General features: G+C 38.7%; 1 protein-coding gene across 2 annotated transcripts in view; it reads right to left on the reverse strand.

Annotated features, from left to right (window-relative positions):
• The window catches only part of CAMK4 (calcium/calmodulin dependent protein kinase IV), a 193,544-nt gene that overhangs the window by 9,305 nt on the left and 164,611 nt on the right, over positions 1–19,628 (reverse strand). For both annotated transcript variants that reach the window (XM_081053187.1, XM_081053188.1), the window contains 2 exons: positions 18,012–18,086; positions 3,736–3,811 (listed from right to left, as the gene is read on the reverse strand). In XM_081053187.1, coding sequence (XP_080909313.1) covers positions 3,736–3,811; positions 18,012–18,086 — 151 coding nt within the window. The remainder of the gene's footprint in view (positions 1–3,735; positions 3,812–18,011; positions 18,087–19,628) is intronic.

Consider the following 19,628-nt stretch of genomic DNA (forward strand, 5'->3'; position numbering starts at 1 on the left):
TTTCTGTCATTTTTATTCAGCCTTATTTACAGAATTCCTCCATAGAAATGAGTAAAGTATTAGATTTTCATTCCACTCCAGTATGGATTTCAGAGCAAAGGTAGGAGCTAAAACTACTGTCAAGGAACAGCTTTTTAAAACTTCATACAGTGAACAGATAGATTCAGACAACAGAGGTGAGCAGCCTACAATTTCCTTAACTTTGTATGTGACCCTCACTCTCGTACATCTTACAGACACTTCACTATGTTCACCTTCATTTTAAACAACAGGGTCAGCATAAAAACAAAGGGGAAAAGGGACGAAAGAGACAGAGCACCATCTCTGGCATCTTAAGGAGAGAGAGGAAAAGTGAGTTGCTGGTCTAGGAGGGTGGAGGGTCTGAAATCACTAGGAACCAAAAGGGAACTATATATATATATATGCTCACCAGGGAATGTGTAACATTTGGGGGGGGGGGGGAAATGAGTAAGTTAAAAAACATTTTCCCAAATTCATCCTTCAAGCTGGCCAGGTTAGTGCAGAGCATGAAACATTCAAGTGCATCCTGATGTAGTAGGTTTCCAGGAAGAAGTAATTTCTCACATTCTTTTGCTCAGGGAATGCCCACTCAGGAGAGTCTCTGTCTCTTTCAAATATTCTGGAGCCAGCCAGGGAAGGGCAAGGCTCAGGCCTGCTGAGGTCCGGGCCAATGCACCCACCCACTGCAGGAACCGCAAAGAGGACCCAGCTCCAGCATAAAGACAGAATGGAGCCGTGTCTGCTCCTTGACAAGGAGGCCGCTCAGCCTTACCTGGCCTTCCTGTGCCTTCCACACACTAGAAAAATATAGTATGTTATAGGTTAGTCATGGAGAAATTAGCCAACTTTCCAGGTTTAGTTTAGGGAACTCTTAGGTTTCTCCTGGAAATCCAGAGAGAAGAATGACAGTTCAGAAGGTACAGTATTCAAATGCCTTTCTTTCATCTCAATCATGTCAGCAAATTTGTGCGTTGGTGACAGAGGTAAAAAGTTTATGTCATGTCAGCCTGAAATGTTCCAAATGGAATAAATGTGACAGAGCAGAGCGTGTGTACACAAACACACACACACACACACACACACACACCATGCAAAAGCCTTCAGAAATGGAAGTGTTTGAATGCTGACAAGGAGAGTTTAGGAGGGTATTAGGATTATACAGGTCTGACGTGTGAATGTATAACACAAGGTAGCTCCAAGCCATTGGGCAGAAGTGCATTGTTGAAAGCTGAAGGAGAGAGTTTGAATCTTTCATGTTATCTGATTCTGATTCTGAACTGAGCATGGTAGCAGTCGCTTTTGTCTGTGGGAACAAAGGGTTTAAGTGTAAAAGGTAGAGAGAGACCAGAATTCCCGTGAGAAACACCAAAATGGCCTTCATTTCCAGTCTACTGCCATCATTAGGAATAGCAAGGTCATAACACAAAATGACCTGGGGGAACTTTTAGTAATAATAAAGGGTGTACATAGGTCCAAGAGCACATTCCGCTGGAGAAAATATTCCAGTGAAGCTTGCCTGGTAGAATCCATCAACTTTTAATGAACTACAGATGAAATAAAAAGTCCCCAAACTGATAGAAGTTAGACCTGAACTGAAGGGTATAAGTTGTAGGTAGCACTCTTATTTTCATTTTGGGGGCTACTATTACTGCTTAATTTCAACCAGCATCTACTAATTAATGACCTCAAGTAAACTAGGGAAAAGGACCTTGACAGACTTTAAAAATTAGTTTCAGGGCTATCATAAGATGTTTTATAAATGATCACCATTTTTTTTTCTCCTCATTTTCCCATGTCAGGGACCATACCATGGAGTTTTCCTCATTCCCATTTTTCAGTTTCTCAGGGTGAATGTAGCTTAATTTCCTATCTCCATTTCTCTGAGTTCTTGTAAATCCTTCGTGTTAAAACCCTTCACATCACATTTCAATATGAAATTGTAATTGGGTAGCATATTTACTTGTTAAGGACACATCTGAATCATTACTTGTATAGTTCAGTTTTTCATTAACATCACTAAGTATGATATATCCCCTACATAATTCAGGAGACAACATTCTTTCCCCAGTAGAAAAGTGATCTGAAATATAAGCTGAAGGAATTCTGTGACATGACCTTACGGATTCATTTGAATGAATTAAACACTTAGTATGGCAAACAAAAATTACCGAACGGTTTGCACTTTCATAAGAAAAAACATTGTTCTCTACCTCTCCAAATTCTTCTGAAACTTTAATACATTCTGAAAACACAGGGATTTGAACACTGAAAATATCTGCAGACATTACATATAGCAGATGGCTATTTTACGGGTTGCTTGTTCAACCTTTTTATTTTGGCTACTCATCAATGTATATACTCAGAGTTTACTAACTTGTTTGTGGGTCCTACCCCAGTTATCCCATGCCTAACCATATGACCTAAACACTTCAATTTCTAAGATCACTAGTAAATTTAAAACACAAAGCCTCTTTCTTCTATGGACTGAATTGTGTCCTCCCAAAATTCCTATGTTAAAGCCCTAACCACCTAATGTGATGACACTTGGAGATGAGGCCTTTGGGAGAGAATTAAGGTTAGAGGAGTTCATGAGGGTGGAGCCTCATGATGGAATTAGTGCTCTGTTAAAAAGAGACACCAAAGAACTTGCTTCCACTCTCTGCCATGTTGAGGACACAGGGAGAAGGCAGCCATCCACAAACCATGAAAAGAGCTCTCACCATAAACTTAACAAACTGGCAACTTGATCTTGGACTTCCAGTCTCCAGAACTGTGAGAAATAAATTTCTGTTGTTTAAGACACACAGTCTATAGCATTTTGTTATGAAAGCCTGAGCCAAACAATACACTTTGTTTCACACCCGCTAATGTCTCTTTACAGATTTGAATATTACAGGTTCCAACATTTAACCTTGCAGTATTCTCTAAATGGTAATCAAATCTACTTGTTTGGAATTAAATTCTCGAACTCATTGACAATCTTGCTTTTGTAGCTGTTTGACAGCCATCTTCCTCCCCAGAAACTCTTCCATCATTCTTGCTTATTTAGCTCGTATTTGTCTGCAATTTCATCGGCTCTTTGGCAAATTTCCTAAAAACCCTTGTTTATTAGTAGACAGGAACTCAGGAATGGAACTGGGAACACCAGAGAGTGAGGGATTTAGCCCATTATTTTTTCTACCAGAGAATAATGTTTCTCTGAATTTAGGGTATTAAAACTCAAGGTCCTTAAGATCCCAACAGAGATAGGAAACAAAACTGATAGCAAAAATGCATTTAAAACATTTCTGGTAAGAAATGTACCCATTTGGGATTGCTTAAGACATTAAATAGCCTTTACTCTTTAAAAAGGAGGAATACACTACTTATTTTGATGACGTAAATAAGAGGTAAGTAAATAAGAGCACATTTAATAGGTGAATACAAGTTTCACATTCATTATTATCCAAATAATGAATTGTTCCCCAAATCTGCTATGCATTGCGTAGCAGACTTAGATGCAGAAAAGCCCTGGACAGAAGTTCTGGCACCACGGAAATTACCAAAAAAAAAAAAAAAAATGCTCATTTTCAGAAAATTCCATCACTAACTCTGTGTAGTATGTCACAGAAAATCACAAAAAGATTTTTGTGCTTTTCTTGAGGACTAAGAGTACCCAGAAAATATTACAGCAAAGGCAAACAGTTGGCAGAAAGATTGCTGTTCTTCACTTACAAGATGTAGGTGATTATTCCTACAGACCACATGTCCACCTCGGGTCCATAAGCGCAACCTCTAAGAATCTCAGGTGCTGCAGAAAGAGTTAAAATTGTGTTAAACTGGAGTTGAAAATCAACATTTACATTTTAATAACAAGCAATGGGGAAGAAATGAATTCATCACCATAAACTTCAGAACAGTTTTATAACCAATCTTCTCTCCCCACACCAAAGTATGAGGCTGTAAATTCTTATGTCCATTTTAGCGGGAGAGTATCATCTGTGTTCAGAGTACATAAAAATAGAGTTATTAACTTTAATATTCTACATTGGAACATCATGATGCTGCTGAAATCAGATACTTAGAGCTATGCCTGTGCTGCAAAAGATCTCTTACTTCAAAAGATCCCGAAATGTCAAAGAAGCTTCATAGATAGAAAAGAAAGGGATGAAAGTTTAACATAGTAAGGGGGAAAATACAGTTATGCTACCTTGATATCTAGAGCTGCTGGGAGAACGGGGCATCCATAAGTGCATGCGTCTGACAGTGTACAGGGCAGGGACCAGATGAGATGGTAGGAAGAATTGGGAAGTGACTAGTGCCAGAAGGTTGGAACAGAAAAGAAACTAGGAGGGCTCTTGCACATGCTTCGGTACTGGGAACTACATTCAGGTCCCCAGAGGGCAGCTATCCGCAGTCACGATGGGACTCCGAACTGAGAAGAGGCCTTCTCTATGTATGATGAGGTTGCTCCTATAGCTCTGCTCGCCACTGTGAAAGAGAAAGGGATCTCAACCACAAAACCGGCCCGGAGTATAGAATGGTGTCTTCTTTCATGTTTTTACTAGCTCGGAGCTGTGAAAATGGATGGTTGAGTGAGTCTAATCATTTGTCCTGAGGATTGGAGGTGTTATATGTTAGCCTAACTAACAAAGGAAGAAAAGGAGACATGAGAGCTCTGCTGTCTATGCAGAAATAGGGCTCAGGCCTGTAGCCTAGAGCGGCCTTTTTCTATGTTGAACAAAAGTGCTGTAGGTATCAGTGGGGTCCCTGAGGAAGGAGCTGCCTGATGAAAGCTGAGGGCATCTTGAGGGAAGCCTTGGGTCTGGCGGCACCACACTCCTTCCTGCTGGGAGCAAGAGAGCAAGTGAACTAGATACCCTGTTCACGCAGGCTGGAAATGTCATATTCAGTGTGGATGGCCAAAGTAAGCCCCAGGAGGAAGCTGTCCTCATGGGACTCTAGATTTAACTTAGAGGAAGGAACACAGTGGATTTTCCACTGACATCTTCCCGCACTAACCCCCTCTCCCCATGTTTTCCCACTCAGGATATTCTCTTCCCTGTAGACGATGTGTTACATAAACTATAGGCGATGAAGAGCCTGTACGGTGAAATGAGAATGTGCATTTAGCACCCTAGGCAGCAACTCAGCAACATGGACCCTTGAAGTAACTGTATCTGGGGCCAAGAAGTTTTTCTCATCTATAGGCAAATTATTCCTAGAAAATTTTAAAGACTTAATTAACATAATGAAGAGAAATGCATGCTCAGTGCCACCATACACCCTGGCAGGTTAGCTTTCATTTCCCAGAGCCACACAGGCATTTCCTTCTGGCTCCAACAGCCACAACACTGAACTCCCACTTGAAAATGCTTTGCTCATCATAGTGCAGAGGAAACTCAGCTTAGGCTCCGCTTGCACGAGGGCTGCTCCTGTCTGTCTTTGTCTTTGAGAGCTGTTCCCATCCGCAAGCTAAATGCATGCCTATTAAACATGCATATTTAGTACCATTAGCCCTTCCCTACGTAGGTCTTCACAGCAGTGAAGTCACACACTGCCATTTCAACAGAAATACAGAAATATGTTGGGGAGAGTCTTTTACAGTTTCTGGGGGTTTGGTTTTTACCTCTAAAATCTAAGTGAATTGGACTGACTAATTTCCTAGTTTACTTTAAGTTTTAACCTGCCAGCGTCTTGATATTGGTAAAGGGGAGGTACTGCCAGTTCAAGCAAGAGGAGAAAACAAGTACTCTCCCCAGAGAACCTGCTGCATTCCCATTCCTCCTGCTAGTGCACCTACCATCTGTGCCACCCTGTGGGCACCGGTCTGTTGGCTCTAGTAAATCGACTGGGTGGGGGGCATCCTGTGCTGTCCAGAGGTCAGCACGCTGTCGCATAGGTTACGAGCTTTCTCTGGCCATTCCTCACAGCTCCCAGGCCCAAGGCCTCCCTCACCCCAAAAGGGAATTCCATGGAACAGAACTGGTTCTGAATCCCCTTTACAGGACACCTGGGCTCCTTACCTGACGTGGCAATATATGATCTCCCGTCACAGCACGGGATGAAACCTGACTCTCGAGAGGCAATTTATTTCCTTGTTAGACATTATGCTGCAACGTAAGTACACTTGTGGCGTGAAAAGCCACACTTTCTACCATGAGGTCACCTGAGACAAAAGGAATATAGAATGCTTTTGTTCTCCATAATACCTTTCTCTTAAAAAGAATTCTTTTAAAAAAGAATTTGTAATATTTACTAAACATAATATAAAATTTGGGTGAAACAAACTCTACACACCTAGACACAATAAGGTACCATTCACACTAACTTTGAAAGATTTTCAATTACTAGTTAATACGACTGTAACTTCAGAACCAGCACAACACAGTCTTGCAATCTAGCTGAACCTTTTCCAAGGGCCAAAAGTGTTTTGAGAATAAATTTCAGAGTCCGGCACAACAGGGCTTCAAGTCTCCTAAGTAGTAAATGTCCTTGCAGGTGATTTTACAAATTTGTGATTTTCTTAAGACTGAGCAATAGTTGACTACTTCCAATTTAATTCAAGAAGAGATATCAACCAATCCACCTTTTAACACTTTAAATACTTCTGACTGTCCTTCGTATCTCTTCTCATCTCACTGTCCAAAAAAACAAAAAATGTAGTGGGGAGAAAATCAATTTGAGGGGTAATGTAATTTTTTAGAATGAATTTAAAATAATTTAGAATCATCTTTTCTGAAGCAGTCAATAATCATTTGTTAATTTCCCTGGCTATCGTTTTATTGGATCCGTTTCCTGCCACTTCCTAAAATTACCTTATCATTTACGTTATTGCTTATTAACTAAACACTAAATGCTCCAGAGCTCCCAGGAAAAGTCATACTCCAATTTCTAATACAGAATAATTTTGGTAAATGGTCTCAGAATTACCAAGATACCACACGTATCTTTTTTAAAAGCAATTTTAACTGAATATAAAAATTAATAAAACATTCAAACGTTAATTATAATATTTATTCACCAACTTACCAAGTAGACCTCCGAGTACTGATTTTTTAAATAAGATCATGGTACCATTAAAACATCTAGAGATTGAGGGTCCCTCTAGAGATAGGAGTGAATTCTGATTTATTGAATAAAATCACTGTAACCAGTTTGGAAATGGTCCTAAAATAAAAAGCATGAGGTATAGCTTATGACACACTGGCAGGGACCGTCAGTGTCAGGTTTTCCATCCTTTCCTACAGTCCTCAGAGAAAAATAGAGGGATGATTTTGGTCATTGATTGTACCTTCATTTTGTCAATGCCCTAGATGAGCTTTACAATCCTTTCCTACCTATTGAGTTAAAACTACAGAGCGGCATTCTTTATCAGAAGACTTCTTCATACTACTGTTAACTGCTTTGAGAAAGACAAATCTAAGGGAGACTAAGGTGAATGAAAGCAATAGGTTCATTCATTCACTCATAAATCATAAACTATTTACTAATCACCTGCTATATGTGATTAGGCACCATGTGAGGTGGTGCTGGGGGAAGAATCATGGAGAGTTCAAGAGAACAAGTCTCCACCATCATGGAGCTTATAGTTTGGTGGGGAAGGTAGATGTTGATCAAGAAAGCCACGTGAAGAAATGCAAAGTGGGAACTGGAAGTGCTTGTAGGGAGAGCCTCTCTAATAGAGGGTTGACCTGGTCAGAATGATCAGGGAAGGTGACTGGAGAATGCAAAGTTTAACCTGAGATATAAAGGACCTAGAGAAGTTAACTAGGCAAAAGGGGAGAGGGTGTTGGTTGAGGAAAGAGAGAGAAGCACATACGATGAGACTTTGTGGCAGGAAGGAGCAAGGGGCACTCAGGAACAGGAGCAGAGCCTTGTGTGCAGTGATGTCCAGGGGTAACTGGCACCTGGCAGTCAGGTCAAGCCCAGGCTGCAGATTCTAGTAGGTCAAGGTTGTTGTTTGTTTTTAAATTCTCTCCTATGCTTCCATTTTAGTGATTTAAAACATATGGGGGCAAAACCATTTTTCATCTTAAAGCCTGAACCTGACTTTACTCCCACTCCTACAGCAGAGATTAAAAAAAGAAACACTCCAGGGCTTTTTCAACTGTAGAGGCTTATCTTGAATTCAGAGTATTCTTGAGGCCACAAAAATCCACACCATCTTTAGCACAGCATCGAGAAGTCTCTCTAAACTTTGCCTCTGGGGAATGAACAGTGTGGAAGGAGGAGGGAGAGGGATTTATCTGCCAAAAGCAGATCAGAGTTTGGAAATTCTCTGCCCCTTCCCTGTTCCTAACTTGGCCTGGGAGCCCGGAAGAAAAGAAAGCACTCAGGGCAGCCTCTTATAGGCGGCAGCCGTGCTCACAGCTGAGCAGACTCCAAATTGGTGCTTTTCTCAGCATCTATACCATGTGTGGTCCTTTGTTAAGGTGTCACAGACATTTGGCAAGAACAGGGCACAACCTTTCTAACTTCCTCAAGTGCAATTTGCTTTGACAACAGAGAAGAGAGGCAACATACCTCTCTGCTAAGTAACAAAGGTGTGGATCAGACTGGGATACTTCCAGATGCTTCCAGAGGGGCTGATTCTGGCTAGGAGCAGCCTTGGGGGTTTACTACAATGACTCCCAGGACTCTATCAATCCTATGCATACCACACTGTGAAAGGTTCAGCAGGACTGAGGAAGCATTTGCGGCCTCTGTCACTTTGGTTACCTATGACTTTTTAGTGTAGAACAAGAAAAAAGTTTGAAGGATGTTTTGAAACACAAGTGATAGGCTTTATGCTCCAACTCATCCTTTCCATTTTCCTGGGCTCTGTTGATCTTTTAAACTATACGTATCAGTCAATCCAACTCTCACTTAATATTTTTTATTTCAGCTGTTAAAAATTCTTCCTTGCCACACAAATTGTGTGATATTTTTCTTTCTACAAATCTTATGAATAGGTGAAGAAAGATAGCCTGTTTATTTTCTTCACCTTACTTCTTTTTGATAATACCCTGAAGAGAAAAATCAAGTATCTGAGAACACGAGTGCTTTTCAGAAGAGGAAAAGATAAACACAACTTATTTTTATTACCCTTGGAAGTTTCATTTCTATAAAATTCACTTTTCTATGATTCCATCGAGTCCTCCCATCTTGAAGTAATCATTATTTGTTCCAAATCAGAATCAGAATGAGTCTCCTGGTCACTTTAAAGTTGTGATGGATCCTGGCCCGGGACAGCAAAGCAACACCAACTGTTGAAAAGCTACCTTTCCATTTTTTATGGGATGAGGTGGAGTATAAATAAATAAACTATATAAATAAATAAACTTAAATCATCCTAATAGCAACATTTTCTAAGGATCTCTTTTGTATATGGAGATACAAATATAAAGTAATCGACTTAGAATTCAAACTCTGTCTCAGGTGGTAAGAATGGCAAATGTGTTTTTCTCTAAAGATGCTATACATCTTACTAATAATTATCAAGAATAATTCTTTCAAAATATTTTTAAAAATTTTATGCATATCCTTTCTGTAACAACATTTTAAAAAGGAACATTGTGTAGGGCCCAAATTCTATATTTTAAACAAGTCTTCTACCCACTTGCCATCAATCACCTCTTCCTATTGACCTCTTTTCCTCCCATCTTTCCACCCTCACATGTGTAATAATAGAGCTGAGCCTCCCAGCACTGTGAATTCTCTGGCACGGTTGGTTCTGTTCTTGAAGTAGTTGCTTACAGTTCCAAAGAAGTAGGCACAGAAAATGATTTATAGTATGGACACCCAGAAGTTAAGAATTCCCAGTACCTTAAGAGACTGTCTCAAAAGCAAAGAGAAGAAGTGAGAAGATGATGTTGATGACAATATCTTTAGACTCAATTTTATCAGCCATCTCAGGCCAGAATACATTTGGTTAACTTTGATTTAACTAAGTGGTTGCCATAATCCTCAACTTAGTTTACATATTTAGAATTCATAGACAGTCTTTGTCGTTATATTTAAATACCATATATCTACTGGGTGGTACAAAAATTAGCAGGATTCTTCCTCTCCTCCCCTTGTTGATAACCCTGAATCTGTTAGATATTAGAATATTGTTTTGTATATTGAGCCCTAAATCTGTGACTTACAGCATCCCATCATAATTCCCAATTCTGTCCTGTGGACTCTTCTCTATTTGACATCTATGAATGATAAATGTGGTTCCTTCTCTTCTCTTTGGCCTTGTAATGGTGATGTTGCCCAGGGATCAAGCTAGGTTATTTTCGTTCCTACTTGGATAGTCTCATGACTAAATAGCATCTATATGCTGATAATACCACTTATATCAGTAGCCATGTCCTTGCTCCTCAACTTCAAACATATACCCTTCTGCCCACATGTCACCTCTACTTGCATGTCTAACAGGCATCTCAAAACCAACGAGCCCCAAACCTGTTGCTCCAAATGTCTTCCCCATCTCAGTAAATGTGAACTCGATCCCTCCACTTGGAATGCCCTGATCCCCTCTCCTACCTATTGTTTACTTCCTTGTCATTGCATTCCAATCAACCAGCCTCCTCTCGGACCTTACAGACGCCCGGGAGCATTCCTGCCTCAGAGTTACTGTGCTCTGTCCCCTCTACCCAGAATGTTCTTTCCCTGTATCCATGTGGCTTGCTCTCCTCCTTACCTCTTTCAAGGCTTTGCTCTTATGTTCCCTTCATGCACGAAGCCTTACCCTGATCACCCTGTTTATATTGCAACCCAGGGTTCCAGCACTTCCTGTTCTCTTCTCCAACTCTGTACTCTTCCACAGAAATTGTCATCTCTTTTTATGTAACTTACACATTCATTTTGTTTATTATTTATCTTCTCCTACTACAACGTACCCTCTTTAAAGAAGAGGGTTTTTGTTTGTTTGTTTGCTTTTTTGTTTTTTTTTCACTGCTATATCTCTAGCACCTCGAACCCTGACTGGTGCATAATAGGATTCAATAAATACTTATTAAATTGAAAAAAAGGACTGGAAATCTACATAATTAAAGTTCCACAGCATATATATTGTTTAGGTCAGTACCAGACCAATGCAAAGACCCCAAGAGACTCATTTTCCTCTAGATTTAAAACTCCTGGGAAAGCTTAAAATAAGCCTACACTCAGCCTGCAGGGTCCCCGTCCTCTGCAAGGTCAAGAACAATTGAGCTATGACCATTCCTCACCACTCCTGTATCTGTCTGCAGCATCACTTTTTGCTTTACTTGGCCCTTGTTCCTTTGGATCAGGCACTACAAGCAAGCCTCTGGGTAGTGATGGTGACGTAGGGACACAGCAACTCAGGGGGAAGGAAGGGCTGTGGCCAGGAATTGGAGATGGGTCTGGGCACCCTTTACTCACCTGCTTAGCATTCTCTGCTTTCTTCCTCTCACCTGCCCTGCTCCTTTCCTATTGTCAACAAGCCCCATAGGAGCCCTAGTGCACACAAACAAGCCCGTCAAGCAGAAAGTTACAGGAAGCGCAGTTGGCATTTTATAATGTATTTAATTCTTCTAGTTTTTAAAAAGAAAAAAGAAAGAAAGTTTACAGTAAAAAGAAAATAATCATCGTGAGTATTTAATTCTCAGGTGAGATCATTGCTTACTTGATGTGATTACAAGTGTACTTTAATACTCTTACTATTTCACTTTACTGATTTAGTCCTCTAGAAATGACAAAACCACATCTTTTAGGAAACTATTCGGAAAGCTTGTATTTGTATTTTAGATTTAGTCTTTGATTTCATTTAAATTTTCCTACATTTTTCATATTAGTGTGTGTTCATCTGGCAGAAATCTCTTCTGTCTGACTGTAGACTGTTGAAAAATTATCTTTCATTTTGGTATAGTGATGTAATAAGTTATTTCTTTAAAACATAGCAATGTGGCAGCAATGTAGGATTATTACTGTAAAAATGAGACTCTGGCAAATGCCAGAAGGAAATAAATTCTTAACAGCTCTAGACCCTGAAAACAGAATTTGAATAAACAGACAAGTAGAAATATGAAATGTGAATATACATAGTTTAATTAGTTAAGCTTATGAATGAATTAGATAATGGTATTAGAAATATTCTTTTATCTAACCCATTACCATATTAGTTTCTTTTCTACTCTAACAGCTTGTATAGTTGGCCCTTGAACAACATGGGAGTGAACTGTGCAGGTCCACTTATACACGGATTTTTTTTCAATAAATACGTATAATACTGTAAATGTAGTTTCTCTTCCTCATGCTTTTATTAATAACATTTTCTTTTCTCTAGCTTACTTTATTATAAGAATTCAGTACATAATATATACACAAAATACAGCAGGGTTACCAAAAAATGCATACACATGACTTGTATTCATCTTTTGTTATGGGTGTACATCAAATATTGCAATTTTAATACAGTTTCATCCTGTCTTAAAATGTGTTTACATGTTTTTGGCACCCTGTATATGTTAATTGACTATTTGATTGATCAGTAAGGCTTTCCATTACAATATGCTACTAATAGTTAAATTTGGGGGGAGTCAAAAGTTATATACAGATTTTCGACAATAGGGGGTCAGGGGGCTGATGCTTCTTAACCCCTGAGTTGTTTAAGAGTTAACTGTACTTTTCTGTGATAAGCATGGGTAGGTTTGAACACCCACAGATTTCAAGTCTTAAATATCTAAACCAGTTAAGATATTTTGGTAGTAATCTTGCATAGTTACATTGTGTAGCACATTTATCAGGAGCCATGACCCAATGGAAATTTTTTTAGTTTTTAAATCTATTTTTTTTCCCAACAACACAATGTTGAGAATTTCTTCAATGTTAAACATTTCATGGACTATATCAGAGAACTAATCATTGATTTCATTTATCTGAGTCGCACATTTTCATTTGCTGGTATGGAATTTAGTTTCAGTTGGGCACATTTCCCAGGAAACAATAAACATGCTTAAACATGCAGCATCTGTGATTTTCCTTTGGTGATACACTTTAGGAGAAACCTCTGTTTTTAATAGTCTGGGGCAAAGGGCCTATGAATGAGACTGAATGCCTGGCTTTTCCTTTTTATTTCCTGACAAGTAACAGATGATATAACATAAACATCCACTTCCTCAAAAGGTGTAATTTAAAAAGCCTTCTATTAAAGTTAGAAACTAGACTCAGTGCACATAAGGATAACTGACCAAGGATATAATCGCCCTTACAAGCGAGGAAACAAGCTCACATCTCCATCAATTACATGGGCCTCAGACACTTCACGTTAAATGTAAGCCTCTGTATAAAGTCTTACTTCCTGTAACATGCCAGTGATTCTCATCTGTCTTGTACTTGGGTCTCACTTCCCACTCACTTTCTAACTGGACAGTTTCCTCCCCACCTACGTACCCTCAGAAGGCACACACCAAACTGATGACAGTACTTAGATGTGGTGAGAGGAGGGAGAAAGGACTAGACCCGAGACTGAGCCTTACAGGGGGCTTCAGTCTGGTTCATAAACGGTCTAATTGTTTAGAAGACAGATAAATAGAAATAGTTATTATTTCTATAGTACTTGTTTTAAAATTCAAAACTCCACATCGTTCCTCTGCTCTAGGTCATCTACTTCCTGTGCGCTGACATTATCGTGACTTCTGTTTTTCCCTAACCCCACTTTTCCAGTGTTTTCTGTGTTACTACACACAGGTGTATCCTTAAAATCCTGCCCCCTCCTCTAGTCTCACTTTGAGGTAATATTTTAGTAGACTTCCTTTGGGTCAAGAGGATGTATAAATAAATATGTTTAATTATATATAATTTGGACTATGCTCTTGTAGTTAAATATATTAAACTTACTTGATTTTGACTTCTAAGCCTGACAGGCCTACATAAGTGATTCCATACATATGTTTAGTATTTCAGAGTCCATAAAGCACTTTTATTTTCCCTCTCAATCCTGCCCCTTTATTTTGCCCTGGATTCCTTGCTTCTTTCTCCTTTTTTTCTTATAATATAGCAAATGACACCTTCCTGGTGAGCCTCTACCTAGAACAGAGTGGAAGAATTATTTCAATCATGTTCAGTCACTCAGTTCCCTCTTTCCCCATTACACAGCCTCGAGGGTGATATGGATATCTGCCGGGGAAAAAAATAGTAAAGGGAAAATAAGCCTCCATTTTAAGATGGCATTATCTATCTATAAGACGGGCTTGTTTATGGCAAGGACAGGAGTCTGAAATAGTATTTTCACAATCATTTTATATTTAAGAAATAAGTGATTGGCTATCGGAGCAGATGAAATATATTATCTGCTGAGAAGCTATTTATAGAATGATGAAAACCTGTGTGTAGATTTCTGACATGAGGAGAATAGGAAAGAGCATTTACAATAGCTTTCTAATTTCTCTTCTTTTGATCTCTTTTTCCCCTCAGATCCATCTGTCATTATCAATATAGTTATAAAATACAGCTTTGATTTAAAAATGTGATTGCTCTGATTAATATCCTTTGCTACCACATTATTATGTACCAAAGCAAGTCTGAATTCTTTAGCCTGATGTACAAATTCTTTTAAAATATGGTCCATTCTTCCTTTCCAAGTCCATCTGTATCCTCTGTATCAAGGACTCTACGTTCCAATCAAAGTGATGAAGTAATAAATAGTGCCTATACTTGCCAAATGCTACCACTCCTCTGTGACTTTCCCTTCCTGTGTCTGCTGACAAAAAAATGTCTTACAGCCACCTCTTCACTTGTCGAACTCCTATTCATCCTTCAGTGTCCAGCTCAAATGCCCCTCCTCTGTGAAGACCTCTCTAAGCAGAATTAATTGCTCCCTCCCCTCTGTATCCTTGGCTCAGATAAACATAGAACTTACCACAACAAGCTTTGATTTATTGTGTACAGGTCTTTCTTCTTTTATAGCCCATGAGATCCTTGAAGGGCAAGACCATACACTGTCACTCTTGTAATCTTAGTGCCTAACATGGAGCCTATTAAACATTCAATGTTCATGTTATCAATCAATGAATCATTCATTCATAGAATGACCATTCTGCAATGCTGTGAGAAAGAACTGCTCTTATCACTATTATTAAAGCCCTTGAAATGATGCTCCTATCTCTTAGTCACAGAAGGGACTCTAAGAGCTCACTAGTGTAATCTCTTCCTGATCGTCCCATTTCAGGGCTGTTCAATTCTCAGAGAATTGCTCCAACCTACCTACCTCCTTGACACACTTAATATATTTGATATTAGATAACGATTACTAAATTGCCCATCAGCCTTCTTGTTGTAGGAAATCCTTAATTTCTTATATCATTCTTTTCTCAGTTCTCTTTCAATGTTGTTATCAATTGGTCAGAAATTAATGATCACAAATAGGCAACCCTATCTGGCACATGGTATTCAATTCAGGGTTCCATTTCCCCTCCATAGTCTTGGAGATCTGGAGACATGAAAGAAATTCAGAAAGAAGACAAATAAGGTCATATGAATTAGAGAACAAGAAAGTGAATATGGCACCATTAGAAGGGAAGAGTCATGGACAAGTTGTCAGCTCACAGTGCTAAGGAAAATAAAATACATAAAAACAAAACAAGAGGATGCCTATAGGAAACATGGCATAATGCAATGGTTGTCACATTATTTTTTTCCTAGGAATGAATGGGAATCTTCCTCATAAGTCTGTGGTAGAGATAGCGAGTTATCTAATGCAATACTCATTCCTAGTAACAGAACACTGGATTCATTTGGGGCAGCAACATGTCCAGTCAAAGGACACATGGCCAGCTTCTGTGGCAGTGTGGGGGATGTAACTAAGTACTGGCCAATAAGATGTAAGTGGAAGTGACATGTGGGGCTTCAGCAAGTCCATTTAATAGTGAAAAGGTAGACTCTTTTCAGCATTTTTTCCTTCCTGTTGTGTAGCATTCAGATGTAATGAATGATTTCAAGCAGCCATTTTGGACCACCAGGAAGCATGCTAACAAATGGTAGAGCAAGACAGGAAAAGCCTAGCTCTCTGGCATTACAATCCATCATGCCTGCCGAGCCATAGCTGCAGAATCCACCAAGGTTGACTATCTCTTGACTTCTAACATGAGAGAAATCAACTTCAAATCTCGTTTAAGCCACAGTTATTTTGAGTTTTCTGAATTTACTCCTAATTGATAAACTATTCTTTTCAAGAAGCTTAAGATCCAGAACAAGAATATTTGGCACAATGTAAAGAACTAATAGAAAGAAGGGTACACTTAATTCTGTGTAATTCTTGGATTCATGAACAATTGAGTTGCAAGGAAATCATATTTTAGATTTATCAGGGAAACTAGTGAAAAGCAAAATTGTAAAATGTTTGTGAAGATGGAAACATGAAGAAAGGTGAGGAAGAATGCATGAGGTTACTAATATTAATTACAGAGATCTCAATTTTTACTCCTTACAATAGCTAAGTAATACTTATGAGGTTTTAAAAATTAAAATAGAAATCATTTTAAGCTAAAAGCAATAAGTGATAAATATTTCTATGAAGGGAAACTGTATTAATTTATCTCTAGTGCTTTTTTAAAGATGGAATTCTATAATTCTGTTGTTAGACCCGGGGAAACCTAGATTCTAGTTGCTGATCCACTAACAACTAGGTGTGGAATCTTGGGAAAGTCATACTCTTAATAAAATGAGAATGTTGTTAGTAAATGAAGTTTAAAGTTTCTTCAAGCACTAAAATTCTGTTAATTCAATCATTCCTTGGCTTCATAGTGAACTTTTTCCAGTCTGATTTCCATGAATTCAAAAGTTGTTAAAATTAGTTAGTGACGTAGTTCTACTTCTGAGTGTCTACTTCTGAGACAGGTTTGACTAACAAATATAAATACCGTGGAAGACTAAGACTGGTAACTCCAAATACCACCTTTCTCCTATGTTTCCAAATGGCTTTCCTCTAACATAACATGGTATTTCTTAAGGTGCTATACTCTTTTGGATACATGTCTGTTCCCCTATAAACTGTGAGTCCCTCGGGTGGGGGGCAGAGGTGGGCAGAGAATTGTCTCCCAGGAGCCAAGCATTGGCTTGAGTATACAGTAGGAAAGTTTGCTGAAGACAGGAATGAGTGATGGAAGACTGGTGTAAAGAGATATTGATCCTAAGAGAAAACAATAGCTAATCTTAAGATTGATAACTTGACACGTTGTCTTTTTTCTTTATAGTGCAGATTAGGATTTTAATTGATTTGTAACATATTCATTAGCCACAAATACTTTAGGCATTCTTGATAATTTTTGCAAGGTTTATTGGCTTTTAAGTTGTTGCCAGACTAATTCAGCCATCAAGGAAAAAAGGGCAAGTGGCATGGAGCAAAAGTTCTTGTTGCCTCTCAATTGTGGACTGAACACAGGGTGCCTTCAGGCCAGCCTGGGAGACTGGACAAGAGCATGTGAGGATTGCTGCTCAGTCCCTCTCCAGAGACCGGGGAAACCGGGGCGGGGGGGGAGGGGAGCTCCACCTGAAGCCCTTGTCTTAGTGAAGCTAGGCCAGTGCCATCAATGAGAACTAGGGACTACCCCATTCTCACTGTGTCCCATATGCCACCTGAATGACACATGCTACCCTCACAAACCATCCCAAACAAAAAGCAAATAAGGAAAGTGACAAAGGGCTCATGGCTTTAATTCCAACCACAAACAAAGCTGTTTCCCTGCCCTCTACCCTGGTTATTGTCTTTCCACTCCTGAGTGGGCTCAGAAGTAGCTACTGCCCCAAGGGCAAGTGCACAGCACCCAGTTCTTCCTCACTGGGTCTACTCACCCTCTACTGCTCTAACAGGCATGTCTAAAAACCGACATCATTGAACCCCTCATACAGACAGAACAAGAGGTGGTCTGAGTATCATTTATATATGCCTTCCTTGTGGAGACGCGCTTTCAACTGTGTTTTAAATAGAGATATTAGGAGTTTTTTTAAAAAACAGATTATTAAATAAAGATAGATTTCATATAACAATAAAAGTAAAATATCAGTACTAAAGAGCATACCGCAATACCCTGGGGTTCCACATACTGTCTTCATGAGCACTTGATGTTCCACAATTTTAGAGAGTCCAAAATCAGCTAACAACAAAAGAAAAAAAATTAATGAAGCAAGTCTTTCTCAGCTTTTATAAAATGACAGAATACTCATGTTATTCAAATTAAAACTAACTTCTTTATTTATTTGCTTGTTTTTGTATTTGATAGTGGTGTGAACATAGCTAGGGACCAGTTGCCAGGGAGAGGAAACAAGAAAAAGTCATAATAATAATTTAAGTCTTGCCTTGAACTGGAGAAAAATATGACTCCCAAGTACACTTCATACTTTTCTCTGTAATTCCCAGCTTTTGGCAAATAAGCTATTTCTTTTTGAAGTAATTAACAGTTGCAATAGATATATTTTGTCTAATATTAAATCTGAGATTTATGAAACAGTAACTGCAAAGTACAATATAGAATTAGTGATACAATTAAGAACTTTTAATCCATTGGAATACATCTGAATAAAAAAATTAGACTTTCATAACTGTCAAGAAAATGAACAACACAAACATCAAAAGGTTTCTTCTATTTCAAATGAATAATGTCATTCCCTAGCATACTTGGAGGATACGAATTTACTCTCCTGTGAGGAATATGACATTTTTTTTTAAATTAAAAATCGTTTTTATTTATTTCTCAGAATATTACCTAGCTAAAACATTATCAAAAGTTGCTGCCATTAGGGTCTATTTGCTGGGTTACGTCTGTCTTACTCAGGAAACATCAGGAAACCTTTCAAGGCCATTCTTCAAGAGAGGCAGGTGCAGAATCCCTGCCATTTTGAACTTCAAAGACAAACCCACATTTCCCGGAGGTGCTGCTCCTTATCAGGGAAAGCAGCAGGAAGTCCTTCAGAAAGAAAGGCTCTCCTGCCTAACATGGTGTCTATCCATCCATTTAAAGACATTTCTTTAGGGATAAAAATCTTTAAAAGTGGTGTCAAAAGAAATGGGAGCCTCCCTGCTGCCCACCGCCTTTCAGGAGTGATAATGAGAACAAGCTGGCTGCCCTGCGGGACTCCAGTAATTTTTTCTGTAGGTTTTTGCATTCATAAAGCACATTATGTTATCTGAGCTCTTCCATGACATGTATAACTTAGTTTTCAAAGGTGTTAACACTTATAAATGCACTGAACTCATCAGATTAAGATTGTAAAGGAGAGCACCAAGAGAGCAACGCCCATCAAAGGATTTAATACAGATTCTACAAAGCAGAATCCATCTCAAACAAATTTTGCTACTTTTCTTTTTTTTTTTTTTTTGCAAATGAAGATTTGCTTTGGAAGGCACATGCAAAGTAATATTTAATATGCTTTCTTCTAAAATGCTGATTTAAAGATCTCTTTGGATAGATCAGAATTCCTACAGTTCACCTTTGTAGTTCTTTATAATGCTTAATGGGGAAAAAAAAAATCAAGGTTTCCAGAATCAAATACAGTTTAAGAAAAGACTTGCAGTACACTCTAGTAGATGTCAATCTATGCACTAGCATTTTTACGGTTCTAGGAAGTCCTGCAGAAATAAAAATCTTGGTTAACTTTAAGTTGCCATTTTCTAATTTATTTGACCAAACTTAGCACCC

This window comes from Rhinolophus hipposideros (assembly GCF_964194185.1).
Source record: "Rhinolophus hipposideros genome assembly, chromosome: 7".
Classification (NCBI taxonomy): Eukaryota; Metazoa; Chordata; class Mammalia; order Chiroptera; family Rhinolophidae; genus Rhinolophus; species Rhinolophus hipposideros.